This window comes from Pan troglodytes, chromosome 10 (assembly GCF_028858775.2).
Source record: "Pan troglodytes isolate AG18354 chromosome 10, NHGRI_mPanTro3-v2.0_pri, whole genome shotgun sequence".
NCBI lineage: Eukaryota > Metazoa > Chordata > Mammalia > Primates > Hominidae > Pan > Pan troglodytes.
In genome coordinates this window covers 30,550,600-30,567,485 of record NC_072408.2, presented here as the reverse complement: position 1 = coordinate 30,567,485, position 16,886 = coordinate 30,550,600, and the positions used below count along the sequence as shown (strand labels likewise).

At 40.2% G+C, this 16,886-nt stretch overlaps 1 protein-coding gene across 7 annotated transcripts in view; it reads left to right on the top strand.

The window, feature by feature from the left end:
* The window catches only part of MSRB3 (methionine sulfoxide reductase B3), a 211,744-nt gene extending 203,015 nt beyond the window's left edge, over window positions 1-8,729 (top strand). For 2 of the 7 annotated variants that reach the window (XM_016923089.4, XM_016923093.4), the window contains exons 8-9: window positions 7,082-7,139; window positions 8,068-8,726. In XM_016923089.4, coding sequence (XP_016778578.3) covers window positions 7,082-7,139; window positions 8,068-8,151 — 142 coding nt within the window. In that variant the 3' untranslated portion in view covers window positions 8,152-8,726. Of the gene's footprint in view, window positions 1-7,081; window positions 7,170-8,067 lie in introns of those variants that run through there. The other 5 variants (XM_016923088.4, XM_016923090.4, XM_016923087.4 and 2 more) reach the window with 4 other exon arrangements.
* Window positions 8,730-16,886: the final 8,157 nt, after the last annotated feature.

The window sequence follows — 16,886 nt, the reverse complement described above, 5'->3', positions numbered from 1 at the left end:
TTGCTCTACTGACTTGTATTTTCCAGGGTTACTGTTGAGATATCCACTGGAGAGTCTGATCCTTTGTAAGAGTTTGGAAAAGATGATATGACCAGTGAAGGCTTTTTCCCGTTCATTTTGCCAAGCACTTGGTAGGATTTTCAATCAGAGATATGTGTCCTTCCATTCTGAGAAATGTTCCCATATTATGTTTTTGTCATTATCCTTTGTTTTCTCTGTTCTTTATTGTTGTAATTTCTGTTAGTCAGATGTTATATTTCCAGGATTGATTTAATTTTTAAATTTTCATTGTATTTCCATCACATCATTCTTTTTATTTCCTTTCTAGGAAATTCTCGCTCATTATTTTACAACCATTTTACTTAAAATTTTTTACACCTATCATTCATATACATATGTAATATATATATATCTTTCATATATTCTCCCCTCATTTCCAAGAGCTCTTGTTCCCTCATTGCTCCATTTTTACATCCTTTTCTTATTAAGAAAATGATATTTTTGTTTGGCTCACGCCTGTAATCCCAGCACTTTGGGACGCTGAGGTAAATGGGTTACTTGAGGCCAGGAGTTCAAGACCAACTGATGAAACCCTGTCTCTACAAGACAGGGTTTGTAGATGGCCAACATGATGAAACCCTGTCTCTACAAGAAAATACAAAAATTAGCCAGGCATGGTAGCATGTGCCTGTAGTCCCAGCTACTCAGGAGGCTGAGGCAGGAGAATCGCTTGAACCCGGGAGGCGGAGGTTGCAGTGAGCCGAGATCACACCAATGCACTCCAGCCTGGGTGACAGAGCGAGACTCTGTCAAATAAAAAAAAAAAAAAGAAAATGAATGTTATTTTCTCATTTTTCTAAGAAAATTCATGATAATTTAAAAATGTTTTATTTCTCCACTCTGCATTGTGTTTCTTTGAGTGCCTTTTCAATTTGCATAGGCCCACGTCTTCTATGAGGAGATGTTCCCCAAGATCCTACTGGTCCTTGGCTGTCCAGTTCCAGTAACAGGGAAACATCAAACTGTCAATTATGTCTGATGGAAGTTTGCTGACCCATGGGTTTCATGGTAGAAGCGGTCCTCCTTCCTCTCCTCCTTCCTCTTCTCTTTCTCTTCCTCCTCCTCTTTCTCTTCCTCCTCCTTTTTTTTTTCTTTTTTGTGTGACTCCACATGTTCGATTGTTTTTACTTTGACAGGAGTATAAACTGGTACAACTATTTTGGGAAACAGTTTGTTATTGTTTTCCTCTGTGGTGATGTAGTATTTCTCCAATCTCTTGCTGTCCCTGAGTCTAGAGTTTCCCTGGTACAACTGCTCCTTTCACCTACATTGGTGAGGCTGGAGGTGGGCAAGTCACTCAATTACAGCAGGCAGGGAGGAGGACTCAGGAATCTCACTTTTCTTTATACAGGATTAGTATAATTTATAAGGTAATATTTAATACAAATAATGTAATACATACATAAGTTTTGGAGCATAATATTAAGATGAACATTTTAACCCATCACCCAATTTAAGAATTAGAGCAATACTAATACTTATGAATTTTATGTATGGACTCTTCTCCTCTGCCTTCATTTTCCTGCTCCAACTGGTAACTCCAAGTCTGAATTTTGTATTTTTTGCCATCTTATTTTATTTTCTAAAAATAGTAAATGGTTGTATCACATATATAAGTAACCATAAACAATATATTATGTAGCTTTGTTTAATTTTGTGCTTTATAAAAATGGTATCATGCTGTGTTGTCTGTGACTTGTTATTTTTCACTCAATATTTTCTGTTTCATTTATCTTCTTGTTTCCAACCATATTTCATTCATTTTACTACTGTGTGCTATTTCTTTGTGTGGCTACTGTGCCACAATTTGCTTTTAAGAGATGGAGTCTCACTATGTTTGCCAGGTTGGTCTTGAATGCCTGGCCTCAAGCAATCCTTCTACCTTGGCCTTCCAAAATGCCAGCATTACAGGCATGAGCTACTGTGCCTCACCAACCACAATTTTTAAATTTATTTTTCTGTCAATGGACATTTGGATTGTTTCCATTTTTTCGTTGCAACATACAACCTTATATAAAACTTTCTTTTCTTTTACATATCTTCTAGTATAGGGGTCCCCACCTTCCAGGCCACAGACTGGTACTGGCCTTTATAAATTACCCAGTCTCAGGTATTTCTTTATAGCAGTGTGAAAATGGACTAATACAGCCTGGGAGGCCTCAGAAAAATTATAATCATAGCAGAAGGTGAAGAGGAAGCAGGCATAACCTTTACATGGTGGAGCAGGAGACAGAGAGTGAAGGGGAAGTGCTACACACTTTTGAACAACCAGATCTCATGAGAATTCACCCACTATCATGAGAATAACAAGGGGGAAATCTGCCTCCACGATCCAATCACCTCCCAGCAGGCCCCTCCTCCAACATTGAAGATCATAATTCAACATGAGATTTGGGAGGGGACATATAGAGCCAAACCATATCATTGTGCTCCTGGCTTCTCCCAAATCTCATGTCCTTCTCACATCTCAAAACACAATCATGCCTTCCCAAAGTCTTAACTCATTCCAGAATTAACTCAAAAATCCAAGTCCAAAGTCTCATCTGAGACAAGGCAAGTCCCTTCTGTCTCTGAGCCTGTAAAATCAGAAACAAGTTAGTTACTTCCAAAATACAATGGGGGTACAAGCATTGGGTAAATGCTCTCATTCTAAAAGGGGTGAATTGGCCAAAACAAAGGGGCTAGTGGCCCTATGCAAGTCTAAAACCCAGTGGGGCAGTCATTAAATCTTAATGCTCCAAAATAATCTCCTTTGACTCAGTGTCTCACATTCAGGAGACACTGATGCAAGGGTGGGCTCCCAAGGCCTTGGGCAGCTCTGCCCCTGTGGCTCTACAGGTTACAGCCCTCACAGCTGCTTTCACAGGCTGGCATTGAGTGCCTGTGACTTTTCCAGGTGCATGGTGCAAGCTGTCAGTGGATCTACCATTCTGGGGTCTCAGGATGGTGGCTCTCTTCTCACAGACCCACTAGACAGTGGCCCAATGGAGATTCTGCATTGGGGTTTCAACCCCACATTTCCCCTCTGCAGTGCCCTAGTAGAGGTTTTCCATGAGGGCTCCAACCCTGCAGCAGACTTCTGCTTGGACATCCAGATGTTTCCATACATCCTCTGAAATCTAGGTGGAGGCTCCCAAGCCTCAACTCTTGCCTTCTGCACATTCACAGACCCAACACCATGTGGAAGCCACCAAGGCTTGGGGCTTGCACCCTCTGAAGCAACAACCTGAGCTGTACTTTGGCCCCTTTTAACTACAGCTGGAGCTGTAGCAGCTGGGACAAAGGGCACCATGTCCCAAGGCTGCATAGAACATCAGGGTCCTGCACCTGGCCCAGGAAACCATTTTTCCCTCCTGGGCCTCCAGGCCTGTGATGGGAGGGGCTGCCGTGAAGATCTTGGAAATACCGCAGAGGCGTTTCCTCCATTGTCTTGGCTAATAACATTCAGCTCTTCTTTACTTATGCAAATTTCTGCAGCCTTGAATTCCTCCCCAGAAAATGGGTTTTCCTTTTCCATTGCATGGTTGGGCTGCAAATTTTCCAAACTTCTATGCTCTGTTTACCTTTTAAATACAAGTTCTAGGCCAGGCGCGGTGGCTAACGCCTGTAATCCCAGCACTTTGGGAGGCCGACGCGGGTGGATCACGAGGTCAGGAGATCGAGACCTTCCTGGTTAACACGGTGAAACCTCGTCTCTACTAAAAATACAAAAAATTAGCCAGGCGCAGTGGCGGGTGCCTGTAATCCCAGCTACTCAGGAGGCTGAGGCAGGAGAATGGCATGAACACAGGAGGCAGAGCTTGCAGTGAGCCAAGATCACGCCATTGCACTCTGGCCTAGGCAAAAAGTAAGACTCTGTCTCAAAAAAAAAAAAAAAATACAAGTTCTAGTTTCAGGTCATTTTTAATTTTTTGCCTATGCAAATGAGCATAGGCTTTTAGAAGCAGCCAGGCCCATCGTGACCACTTTTCTGCTTAGAAATTTCTCCCACCAGATACCATAAATAATCTCTCTCAAGTTCAAAGTTCCAGGGATCTCTAGAGCAGGGGCACAATGCCACCAGTTTCTTTGCTAAAGCATAACCAAAAGTGACCTTTACTTTAGTTCCCAATAAGTTCCTCATCTCCATCTGAGACCACCTCAGCCTGGACTTCATTGTCCATATCACTATCAGCATTTTGGTCAAAACCATTCAATAAGTGTCTAAGAATTTCTCAACTTTCCCACATCTTCCTGTCTTCTTCTAAGCCCTCCAAACCATTCTAACTTCTACCTACTACCCAGTTGCAAAGCTGCTTCCACATTTTCAGGTATCTTTATAGCAATACCTCAACTCTGGTACCAATTTTCTGTATTAGTCCATTCTCACAATGTTATAAAGAACTACTTGAGACTGGGTAATTTATGAAGAAAAGAGGTTTAATTGACTCACAGTTCTGCAGGCTGTACAGGAGGCATGCCTGGGAGATCTCAGGGAACTTATAATCATGGCAGAGGGTGAAGGGGAAGCAGGCACATCTTCACATGGCAAAGTAGGAGAGAGAGAGAGAGAGTGAAGGGGGGAAGCACTACACTTTTAAACAACCAGACCTCATGAGAACTCACTCACTATCATGCAACAGCAAGGGGGATATCCACCCCCATATTCCAATCACCTCCCAGCAGGCCCCTCCTCCAACACTGAAGATCATAATTCAATGTGAGATTTTGGTGGGGACACAGAGCCAAATGATATCGGGTGGCATGGACATTTTAACAATATTAATTCTTCCAACCCATGAACATGGATAGAGGTTGGCATATTTTTTTTTCAACATATCTTTTACATTGAATCTTGCCATTAGTTTATATTTTAGTAAGTCTCTTTTAAATAGTAGGTAGGGGGACTGTTCTTTTTTTAAATCAATTTTCAGAATCTCTTTTGAGTTAATATATGTATAAATATTAGGACTATTGGTATATTTAAATTCATTTAAACTATCTTACTTTGTGCTTTATATTTTTCTGCTTTTGCTATGCTTTTGGAAAAATCGATTTTCTTTGCTTTTTCACTTATTGTGTTCTACTAGTTAGAAAGCCATAACCTCTCTTTTTAAAATGTTGCCATTGGAATTTATTACGTGTAATGAACTTAACAATATCTGGGTTTTTCAATATCTGGAGCAACTCAACAAACTTAGTGTACTTTAGCATTGAGCATCCTCCTCCCAACTTGGATATTTTTGTAATACACTTTTAGTTCCGTTACTTTTTTCCCCCTCACAAAATAAACACTATTATACTAACAACACATAAAGATAATGACAACTTGCCTACATGTTTACTAATTTCTTTGCTCACAATTCTCTCCTGTTTCTTCAGTCTTTCTTTTGAGATCATTTTCTTACTCCTGAAGTTCATTCATTCTTTAGAAGTTTCTTTGGTCAATGTCTTTTGAAGGTAAATCCTCTGTTTGTTTGTTCATCTGAAAAAGATGTTCCTTTTGCCTTCTGCCATGACTGTGAGGCCTTCCCAGCTGTGTGGAACTGTGAGTCCATTAAACCTCTTTTTCTTTATAAATTACCCATTCTCAGGTATGTCTTTATCAGCAGCATGAAAATGGACTAATACAGGCCACCAGACTAATACAGCATGAAAATGGACTAATACAGTCACCAAAGAGGACTTTCAACTTCAGGAAAGTGGAGAGGGACCCCTCTCCCCTGCCCACTGCCACAAACACACTCAATGGCAAACACTGCAACAGAGGATGTGGAAAGGTTTGTAGGGAGGGCTTTGTGTGTTTTCACATGGCATAGAGAGCCAAATGGAGAAATGAAAGAAAAGTCACTTATAATTCAACACCAAAACCAACAGCACAAGAAGCAAAGGTGTCCTTTTCTCAGTTAGAATCTTAAAATTAGGTCCTTGAACTTCCCCATGCTGCTGGTGGGAGTGTAAATTGGTAGCCACTTTGGAAAACTGTTCATCAGTATATGTAGTAGTTGAATACATGCATACCCTATAACTCAACTACACTGTTAGGTGTGTACCCCAAGCACGTTCACCAAAAGATATATACTAAAATGTTTCTAGTCACAAGAGAGGAATGAGATATAGGGATATATATATTTCAGTGTGTGAATATCTCTCTATTATATATCTCTATATTATATATTTGTATATTATATATTATTATATATAAATATAATAGAGAGATATTCATACACTGAAATACTATATAACACTGAGCATGAAAAAACTACAACTGTACGCAACAACATGGATAAACCTCAGAAACATAATATTCAGAGAAACAGGCCAAGCACAAAAGAGTGCATACTATACAATTCCCTTATATAAGGTTCAAAAATAGGCTAATCTTTGAGACAGAAATCAGATCAGAGGTTAGCTTTGACATGGGCTGTTGCAGTGGTCGGTGACTAGGTAGGAGGGGTCACAAGGGGAGCTTGTGTAAGTGCTGAAAATGTTCTATTTTTTTATTAGATGCTGGTTGCATGGGTGTTGGAATGGTTTAAATGTTGCCCCAAAAGTGTTCATTAGAAACGTCACCCACAATGCAATAGTGTTGGAAGGTGTGGCCAAATGAAAAGTGATTTAGGACATGAGGGCTACACCCTCATGAATGAATTAATCCTGTTGTTTAGGGCATGTTTTGTTATTAAAAGGAGTGGCTCTGCACCATGGCTCATGCCTGTAATCCCAGCACTTTGGGAGGCCAAGGTGGGTGGATTGCTTGAGCTCTGGGCAACATAAAAAAACCCCATCTCTACAAAAAAATACAAAAATTATCTGGGCATCATGGCATGCACCTGTAGTCCCAGATACTTGGGAGGCTGAGGCAGAAGGAGCCCTTGAGCCCAGGGGCAGAGGTTGCAGTGATTCATCATTGCATCATTTCACTCTAACCTGGGCAACAGAGTGAGACTGTGTCTCAAATTAAAAAAAAAAAAAAAAAAAGTGAGTTCAATCCCTTTCTCTCTCCCTACCCTCTTTGTCATTGCATGTTTGGATGGTGTAGCAAGAAGGACCTCACCAGATGCTGCCCCTCAATCTTGGATTTCCTGGCCTCCAGAACTGTGAGCCAATAAATTTCTATTCATTCTGAATTACCCAGTCTGTGGTATTCTCTTATAGCAGCACAAAATGAACTGAGACAGGTGTGCTCACTCAGTGAAAATGTTTTGAACTGCATGCTTATGCTTATGAATTGTTAACTTCTCTGCGTGCATGTTACATTTCAATAAAAAAAGTTTACTCAGAAACATAGATGCTCCTCCCATAATTTCTAGAGAGATTTTCTCCAAATACAAAATGAGGTTCTGAAATCAGCAAATTCTTATTTAGCTCCATGAGTTCCAACCCACTCCCCACGACTCCCACCCCAGATCCCATGCTGTATGTCCTCAGTGTTTCCAATAAATGTGTATGTGCAGGCATGTGCATACCGTGCACACATACATAAACACATGCACACATTTCTCCTTGCTTTCTCTTCCAAATGTGAGCTTTGCTATACATTGCTGGTGCATACAGCACTCTGCTTGGCACTTAGTACGTATTACTTCATTTAGTCCTGAACACTATCCTCTAAGGCAGTCATAAATTTCTCTATTTTATGAAATCTGAGGTCCAGAAAGATGAGATAACTTGCTGCAAATCACAGAGCTAATGAGGTCTCATTGACTTTACAGCCCCTTGCTTTTCCACCACTAAAACTTCCTTCTTATTAAGCAAGAAGATAGCAACTCAAAAGCTAGTAATGTTAAGACAGAAATTACATAGTTAGTTCATCTGTCTCCATTTACAGATGGGAAAACAGAAGAAAAAGTGACTGGCCCAAGGTTCCATGCTGGGTGGTCATAATTTCATGTATTAACAATTCAGTGCAAGAATTATGTAGGGGAAAATATATAGGTAAAAACGACGTCTAAAGAACTATAAAAGAATAGATAGAGCATATGCAATTTTACAATCCAACCTAAATTTCCTTTGTTTTGCCTTGAGGTTGAACCACAACTGATACCTTCCTTATACCCAGGCAAGATGGTCCTGCTCTGGGTTTTGGAAGCCCCAGCATATCACAAATAACTGTGCACTTTGGTCTCTTGGAATCTGATGCTGAGTATTTGACAATACGACCTGCCACCCCAAACAAATTCTGTTCTCATGATCTGTTCAGGACCCAGGAAATGGATTCTCTATATTTTTTGCCCTTCGTTGTGACCAATGATTGATGGTTCAAATGCTGTGAAGGTCTGTGTTTCCTTCTACTTCTGAGATTGAAGGTGACACTGCATCTGAATCAAGGAAGGAGTGAGGCAGTGGCACCCAGGTTAGGGAGAACACAATTTTCACTAACTTTTCAAATCCTTCTTTCTTGGCATGAGTGCAATAGATTATGCATTTATAATCTATTGATTACGACTAATGAAAAGTCATTTTCATAGCCCTGAGGGTCCATTTACTTGCCTCATTTTGTGTCCTAAAAGGTGTTTCCACAAGTGCTTATAAGTTTTTGTGTATTCACAACAGTTACACATGGTGGCTGAGGAATATTTTATGCCATTAAACAATGCATATTTCTGTTGAATTTGTATGTATTATGTCTTGACTTGAAATGCACAAAACAAAACTCTAATTATTTACATTGGCAATTAATTGACACTATATTAGCTAAAATTGGTTTTAGCTAATAAAACTAATAAAATTAATTTTACTTTTAGAAAAGTGTTGAATAAGGTTTAAGATTTTCAAAAAGTTACTCAACATCACCCACCCTCAGATAATTGCCAATCAAAACCACAATAAGAGATCACCTCGCACCTCTCAGCATGGCCATGATCAAACAAGACAAAACAACAGATAACAAGTGTTGAAGAGGATGTGGAGAAATTGGAACCCTTGTGCGCTGTTGGTGGAATGTAAAATGATATAGCCCCTATGGAAAACACTACGGGGGTTTCTAAAAAAATTAAACATAGAACTACCATATTGTCCAGCAATCCCTCTTCTGGGTATGTATCTAAACTAATTGAAATAACGATCTGAACTCCCATGTTTATGCAGCATTATTCACAGTAGCAAAGACATAGAAGCAGCCTAAATCTCTATCAGTGAATGAATGGATAAACAAAGTGTGGTATATACATACAATAGAATATCATTCAAAGGGAAATCCTGCCACGTGCAACAACATGCATGAACTGGAGGGCATTATGCTAAGTAAAATAAGCCAGTCACAAAAGGACAAATACTGCATGATCCCACTTATATGAGGTATCTAAAACAATCAAGTTCATAGAAGTAGACAATAGAATGGTGATTGCCAGGGGTAGGGAGTGGAGGTGGGGAATGGGGAGTTGTTTAATGGGTATAAAGTTTCCTTTATACAAGATAAATGAGTTCTAAAGATCTGCTGTAAGCATAGTGCCCACAGTTAACAATACTGTACTGTGTTCTTAAAATATGTTAAGAATGTAGACCTCACATGAAGTGTTCTTACCACAAAAACAAAAAACAAGCAAAATAAAAAATGAATAAAAGGGCACAAGGAAACTTTTAAAGGTGATGAATATGTTTATTGCCTTGATTATGGTGATGATTTCCTGGGCATGTGCATATGTCTGAGCTCATCCAACTGTATATATTACATATGTGCAGTTTTGTATATCATTTATACCTCAATAAAGTGGGTTGTTTTTTAATTTTTGTTTTTTTTAGAGATGGAATCTCACTATGTTACCCAGGCTGGAGTGCAGTGGCTGTATACAAGCACAATCATAATGTACTGCAGCCCTCAACTCCTGGGCTTATGTGATCCTCCTGACTCAGTCTCACAAGTAGCTGGGATTACAGGTGTGTGCCACTGCACCTGGCTTAAGAAAATTGCTTTTAAAAAGATTTTCAAAAAGTTAGATAAAAACTCAGCTTTTCTCAAATAAGTATGATTTAAAACTTTATTATCAATTATAATTTATATTTTGCTTTTTAAATGTAAGAGATAATATTGGATGTTAATGGTGACTTTTGAATTTATAAATTAAAGATAATTTGAATTATATTTAACATTTACTTTAATATACATTTTGATGAAAAAGTCCAAATTTTCTAGATGTTGAACATGATTTTACTTATATTTTAATCCTTCATATCATTACTATCAATTGAACACAGATTTTACTTAAAGGTAAAGACCATCAATTTTATGAAATTCATACATAATAAATTATGAATTATGTATGTTTTCATTTTATTATGCACCTTAAAATCGTTGGCCACCAATAGAATACCCATACCTGACCAATAACAAAAAAATTTACTCTTTTGCTATTGTACTGACTTTTCATCATAAAAAAATATATTTACCCATATTTTAAAATTTTGTTCTTATGAAGCAATATTTGTCAAATGTTATGGAAATAAATTTGTGAAACAGAAAAAATATTTTATGTAAGAGTCTGTGAGCTTGATTTAAAACTTTAAAATATTTATTTATAAGGTATAAGTGCCTCTATCTTTCTTCAGGGCCTGCAAAAAGTTAGTGGCAGGTCTGACCACAGCTCTCTTTCACTTAGGGTCCATGCAACCAATGAAGAGCTTTGGGTCTTACCAGATGTCTTATCTTTTGCCACTGTGGCATTGAATGGCTGTCTGGCAGGTATCAAATCAATGTTCCTTCAATTATCCTTGAATTGTAAATTACTACTCATTTTTTTCTCTCTAAATCATGGGTCTTTCTTTGTAAGAGTATGTTTTAGTGGCAACAGGAAAAACTTCACAATAGAAGAAAATGGATTAAAATGAAGTGCTTTGTGTGGGTACATACCCAAAGGAATTGAAATCAATATGTTGAAGAGATATCTGCACTTCCGTGTTCATTTCAACATTATTCAAAATAGCCAAGATATGGAAGCAACCCGAGTGTTCATTAATGGATGAATAAAAGAAGAAAATGTGGAATATATACACAGTGGAATATTATACAACCTTTAAAAAGAAGGAAATCCTGCCATTTACAACATGGATGAACCTGGAGGGCATTATGCTAAATGAAGTAATCTCTGCACAGAAAGACAAATACTGTATGATTTCACTTATATGTAGAATTTAAAAGAGTTGATCTCACAGAGACAGACTGTAGAATGGTGGTTCATAGAGGCTCTGGGTTGAGGAGGTATGGGAAAAGGGGAGAGGCTGGTCAGAGGGTACAAAGTTTCAGATAGACAGGAAGAATAAGTTTTAGAGAGATCTACTGTACAGCATGGTGACCATGTTTATAATAATTATATATTTCAAAATCGGTAATAGATGTTAAATGTTCTCACCACAAGAAAATGATAAAGTGTCATGGTGATAGATATGTTCGATAGTTTTGATTTAGTCTTTCTACAATTTTATATATATCAAAACATCACATTATACCCCATAAATATATACAATTATAATTTGTCAATTTAATTAATTAATTAATTTTAAAAAGGTGTTTTGTGGTTTCATTATTAATCTGTTTGAATCCTTGTTTTCTCCTTCCTCATCACCCCTTTTCTTCTGTTGCCCCTCCCTTTTCTCTTTTTCTTCTTATTCTCTGTTTCCTCTTCCTCCTCCAGCCTTTTAGTGAGGAAAGACTCTCTTGATAGCTGTGTTACTTCTCTTCATCAATGCCTACTTTTCTCAAAGCTGAAGTGTCCAATGTTTTTTGAATCTGACTTTCTGCCAGAATTCTTTGAATAGATCAACTCCCTTTATGCTTTAACATTTTAAAACTGGTTGGTGCAAGAGAGAATTGGAGCATCTTAAGTATAGCGGTTTTCTTACAATCAACAAAGAATGTTAGTCCAATTGACAGTATTTTAAGTCCAGTCATGATGGCAGTTCTCACTTTCACTTAAATATTATAGGGACATACTAGGCTTAATATCAGGGTGATGAAATAATCTGTACAACAAACCCCCATAAGTAAGTAAGGAAACACAAGTTTAGTTATGTAACAAACCTGCACTTGTACCCCGAACTTAAAATAAAAGTTAAATAAATAAATAAATAACATAGGAATAAGTAAAGAATCTGAAGTACTATTATTGCCATTTTGCGATTTCTACTGGATTTCTAGATAAGAGTCTTATCTCAATATTTTGCCCTTCATTAATTTTCTATCTACTTGGCTTGTTCAGCAAGTGGAGAGGAAGTGGGTTTCTCACAGGGTGCTAAGACAAGTGGTCTCTCATTTGTTGCTGTCTTACTGACCCCACATTCAGCAAATTACTCTCTGTTGGGGGAGATGGTTGCCAAGATAGGCAGTCTAGACTATAATTAAAAGTAACATATTTTTTCACTCCATAAATTTAACAGTTTGTTTCTTGAAACCATCCTGTTTCTCCTTAATTTGGCTCTAGGAAAATAACCACAAGTGACATGTGGTTCACTGTGGTTTCCTCAGACACTGTGGCTGTCCTCATTTGGTGTGTTATGGTTCGTAACAGTTCCAGACTCAGAGATTGAATGATGGTGGTGGTATCAGAAAGGTTTAATGGCTGGAACCCCATGGAAGTAAATTAAAAAAATTTATTTGACAAGAAGTGAAATGTCTTGGAAGTTGCCAGGGCTAAACTACCAAAGTTTCATCTTATCCTTATTTATAATTTAATGGAACAATTTAGGATTTCAAAAACACTGGGTGCTTTCTCAACTACTTAACTCTGCCCTGAGTTAGCAGTAATGTAAAATGAGTTCTGCAATGAAGAATTTCAAGTACCCATAAGCAAGTGCAGAGTTGCAAAATCCTTCCAGAGTGTTGATTTATATTTCTGTAGCCCTCAGGACAGACATAGAGTTAGCAATGTATCTATGGTATTTGTCTCTTCCATTCAATTGCAAACCCCTCTTGTTCATGGCTGTATCATGAAGCCAGAGTCCTTAGAAGGTACTTAGGGAACAAGAGGTCTGAGGCTGATCCATGGTGTAGTCTTCCTCCCAGTTCTGCCTGCATGATTGCTTAGTAATCTTAGGCTGTAACTCATTCTTCCCTCGGAAAATGATCACATTTTATTGTCTTGGGAGGCATAGCAAAGCTCCTGTCACATGCTAATGTAATAGAACCTGAAGGCCCCTGGGCTCTGAGCCTGTGTGATTCCTGATTATGCTGGGCACATCTTGTCATTTTTGCCTTTGAAGGGAGGGAGCAAGCCTGGTGTTGCCCACTCTTCTCCTTTGGAATAATGAAAATGGTAATGATGATAACCACAGTGAAAGCTAATGACACTTTTGTATTATATGCCAGACACTGAGGTAAATGTGTCATATAAAGTATCTCACTTTTTCTTCCCAACTACACTATGAGCCCTATAATTCTTAGCTCTAACTTACAGATGAAGAAACAGAGGTAGAGAGAGGTTACTGCTTAGTTAAGGTCTCCTAGCTAAGGAGTGCCTCCAGGACCCATGTTCTTAGTCTTTTCTCTCTTCTGGGGCAGATATATTAGATCATCTATTATAAAGCAACAGAGGAGATCAAGAAATACTCCAAGGCAGAGTTTGTTGCCCTTGGAGTCCTTAATCATTCTTTCAAACCTTCCAATTGGCATGGCTCTCTGCTTATAAAAAGATGTTTCATTTATTGAAATGTGATTTCAGAAGTCTTATGAGTGCAGCCAGCACACAGTGGGTAACAAGGAGTTAAAGTGCTTACAGTCCTTCCTGTTTGAATCCAGCCAGCAGCAGTTTATCACAAATACAGGCCTTTGATCCTGACAGCTTTCCTTTTACTCAGGGGGAGCAGGGAGTGTTTGACATGGGGAAGCAGGGAAGACTACAGAGAAAAGGTTCTTGTTTGTTTCCTGGGTGGATCGCCTCCTTCTTGGCACATCTCCAAGAAGCAAGTCTTTTCCCACCCTAAAACATCAAGGAAATAAATCCCTCTCCCATAAAACAGACCTGGACGAGGCCCCAGGGCAGCCAAAAGTCCAGAGACCTGGGTGTCAGGGAGGCTGGAGTGTGCCTGGGTGTCAATATGATGCAGGGAAGAGATGGTTGATGTCAGCGAGCTCTCTGACCCCAGGGGGCAGAGCCAGGTTAGGGGCCCATAGAGAAATCCATGCCCTGAGATTGGCCATCTGGAGAAAAAACGCTAAGAGAAAGAGAAATTTCGGGAATATTTGAGGAGGGCAACCTGAGAGGCAAGCACCAAGGAGGCTAAGCCCGGGTGCCCGGAGTCCCAACAAGGTTCTCCTGGGCAGACCCCGAGGGAAGAATGGAAGTGTTATGAACACAAGCCAATGAGAAACAGCTCCAGCATTCAGAGCAGAAGGGGAACTGAGGGTTGGGGGCAGGCAGAATGAGGTCTCTACTGTGGACACGTGTGGTTTCTTGCAGCCCAAGATGTGTTGGCTGTCATTCTGGTAACTGTGTTCGGACTCATCTGTGGAATTTAACCCATGCCATCTGAATGAGGTGATCCACCTCCCCAGCTCTGGTCAGTGCCTGGGGAGTCAGTGCCTGTGATCCCGTTTGTCACAGTGATTGGTGCAGGGAGGGCTGAGGATGTACCAGGGCCAGTGAGGAGCAAGGAGACTTTGGCTGGGGCTTGAGACAGGCATTCATCTCCTCAGACCTGAAGTTAGGAAGAGGTAAATGCTGAGGACATTGTGTCTTTTGGGACTGTAATGGGAGAAGGACTCTGTTAGGTTTGATGATTGTTTACATATTTACCTTCCTCCCCCCACCCACTTCCTCTTGACTGCCTTGATGTTGGGCTTGGCCATGTGACTTGCTATCTGAGTAGTCCCTAAATTTGGGTTCATCCATGTAACTTGCATTGGGTAATGAGATGCCAGCAGACGTAACGCAACAGAAGCGTGAAATGTGCTGGTGCCATTGGGCTTGCTCTTTGAGCTTCTACGGTGGCTATGAGAAGAGTCTCTCAGGGTAGCTCCTGCCCTGTCAGCCAGACCTTAAGATGAATTCCCAACCTACCTTGAGGAGCCAAGCTTAGCAAGAGCCTCATGTGAAGCAGAGCCACTCAGAGTCTCACCGTGCCAGCCCTCCCATAGGGTCGAGTAAGCCCAGTTGACATCAGCTGTCTGGCGGATGTATGGGAAATATATGCTCATTGTTGAATGCGTCTGATATTTTTGTGGTTGCTGATTAGGCAGCATCATTGTGGCAATAGATAACTGATACAGGCTCTTTTAGAATTCAGCCAACAGGGCAGTGACAGACTAAGAAATAGAGAGACAGAAATAAGTCACAGTGACATCATTTGAATGCCTGATCAAACTGCTGCTAAAGCCAGACTATTTCTTGGGCTTTCCCAGTCTGTGAGCCTTTCTGTTAAGCCATCTCAGGTCAGATTTTTATCATTGGAAACAGTCCCGGATTGGACTGGATATTAACTAAATATGAAAGGGATCTGTATGTCCCTGCAACTCCTGCAATGCAAACACACACAAGATATATAGGTATGTATAGATAGAGATATCTGTTATAAGAAGAAGGAGTAACAGACAGGAAATTGGCAACCAAACAACAGGAGGAGGAAGGGGTTTATGCTTAGTACCCTGGAACAGGGATTCTGAGATGGAAATTTGCATGCAGTTGCAGGACCAATATCTGTGAGCAAGTGAAAGAAGCAGAATGGGGCAAAGGGAGAAGCTAAATTGCAACACATTTTGCACCAGAGGCCTCAGTGGATCCCATGGGGAATTCTGGAACTGAACTGGCCCTTCAGACTTGTCCTCATAGAGATGAGGAAGCCAGACCTTTGTACCCACCCCATTGGCCAGGCATTGGATATCAGCTGGCCCCAGTGAGACATTGCAGACTCGGACAAGGCAGCTTCCTTCAGCAGAAGGCAATTCTTAGAAACGCAGCTGTGAGATGTTGCAATCAACACTCCTGGAAGCAGACGGACTGAAAGCCTTCGTCCTGAAGGGGCTGGTGACCTAGCTTGGGCACCCTAGCATCCACCACAAGGGCCACAACCTGATGCAGAATTGAGAGAGTTTCTGGTTGAGATTATCTATCAGGTTACAGCAGGATATTAGCCCAGCAGTCATTTGACCTACTTTTACTTAGCATTATCAGCAAGGGAGGAATAATCAGTCAGTCAAAAAGTACTTATTTTATATCCAGAGAGTAAAAAGAGCCCCCACATTTATATAATCCGAGAGAGATAAGAATGACGATAGCAGTTCTTTCCCAAAAGGGTCAACGGAAATTTTTCATGGAAAGTCATTTCATAATCGGTCAGTTTTTGACTTCTCACAAAGGTGATGGTGGACTAGAAGGACTGGCTGGTTCTCCACTGCACAGGTTGATTTGGTGATGGCACAGATGAACAAATCCTCTTCCATGCTACCAGGTATCCCACAGGCCCAGAAGTTAGAGCACTGGTTTGCTTGCTAAGGGAATCATGTGTACAAAATTCAAGGAGCTCTCTTGCTGCCAGAGCTGGTTGGCACTCACCATGTTGGGAAATGGTGGGGGGCAATCTCCTCCCTTAAGTGTCTTTGTCTCCCTTGGGATGTCTTTGTTCACTCTACTCCATTTTTCCCTATAGTCTACAAAGCCCCCTGAGTGCCAGCCAGAGGGTGAGGAGGAGCCCCTTTACCTACAGCTCTTCTTGCTGAGAAATTCTGCTTCTTGACTTTTCAGCGCCCTTCTGTGGAAATGTGTTACTTAAAATGCCTACGATATTTGGGGTGGAAGGGGTGGAAACAGGGAAAGTAATAATATTGGTGACACATCATAAATCCACAGAGACAGGGATGCTGAAAGTGGCAGAATTAAGGACTTTGGAAAGCACACAAGGTCAGCTGTGAAGAGGGCACT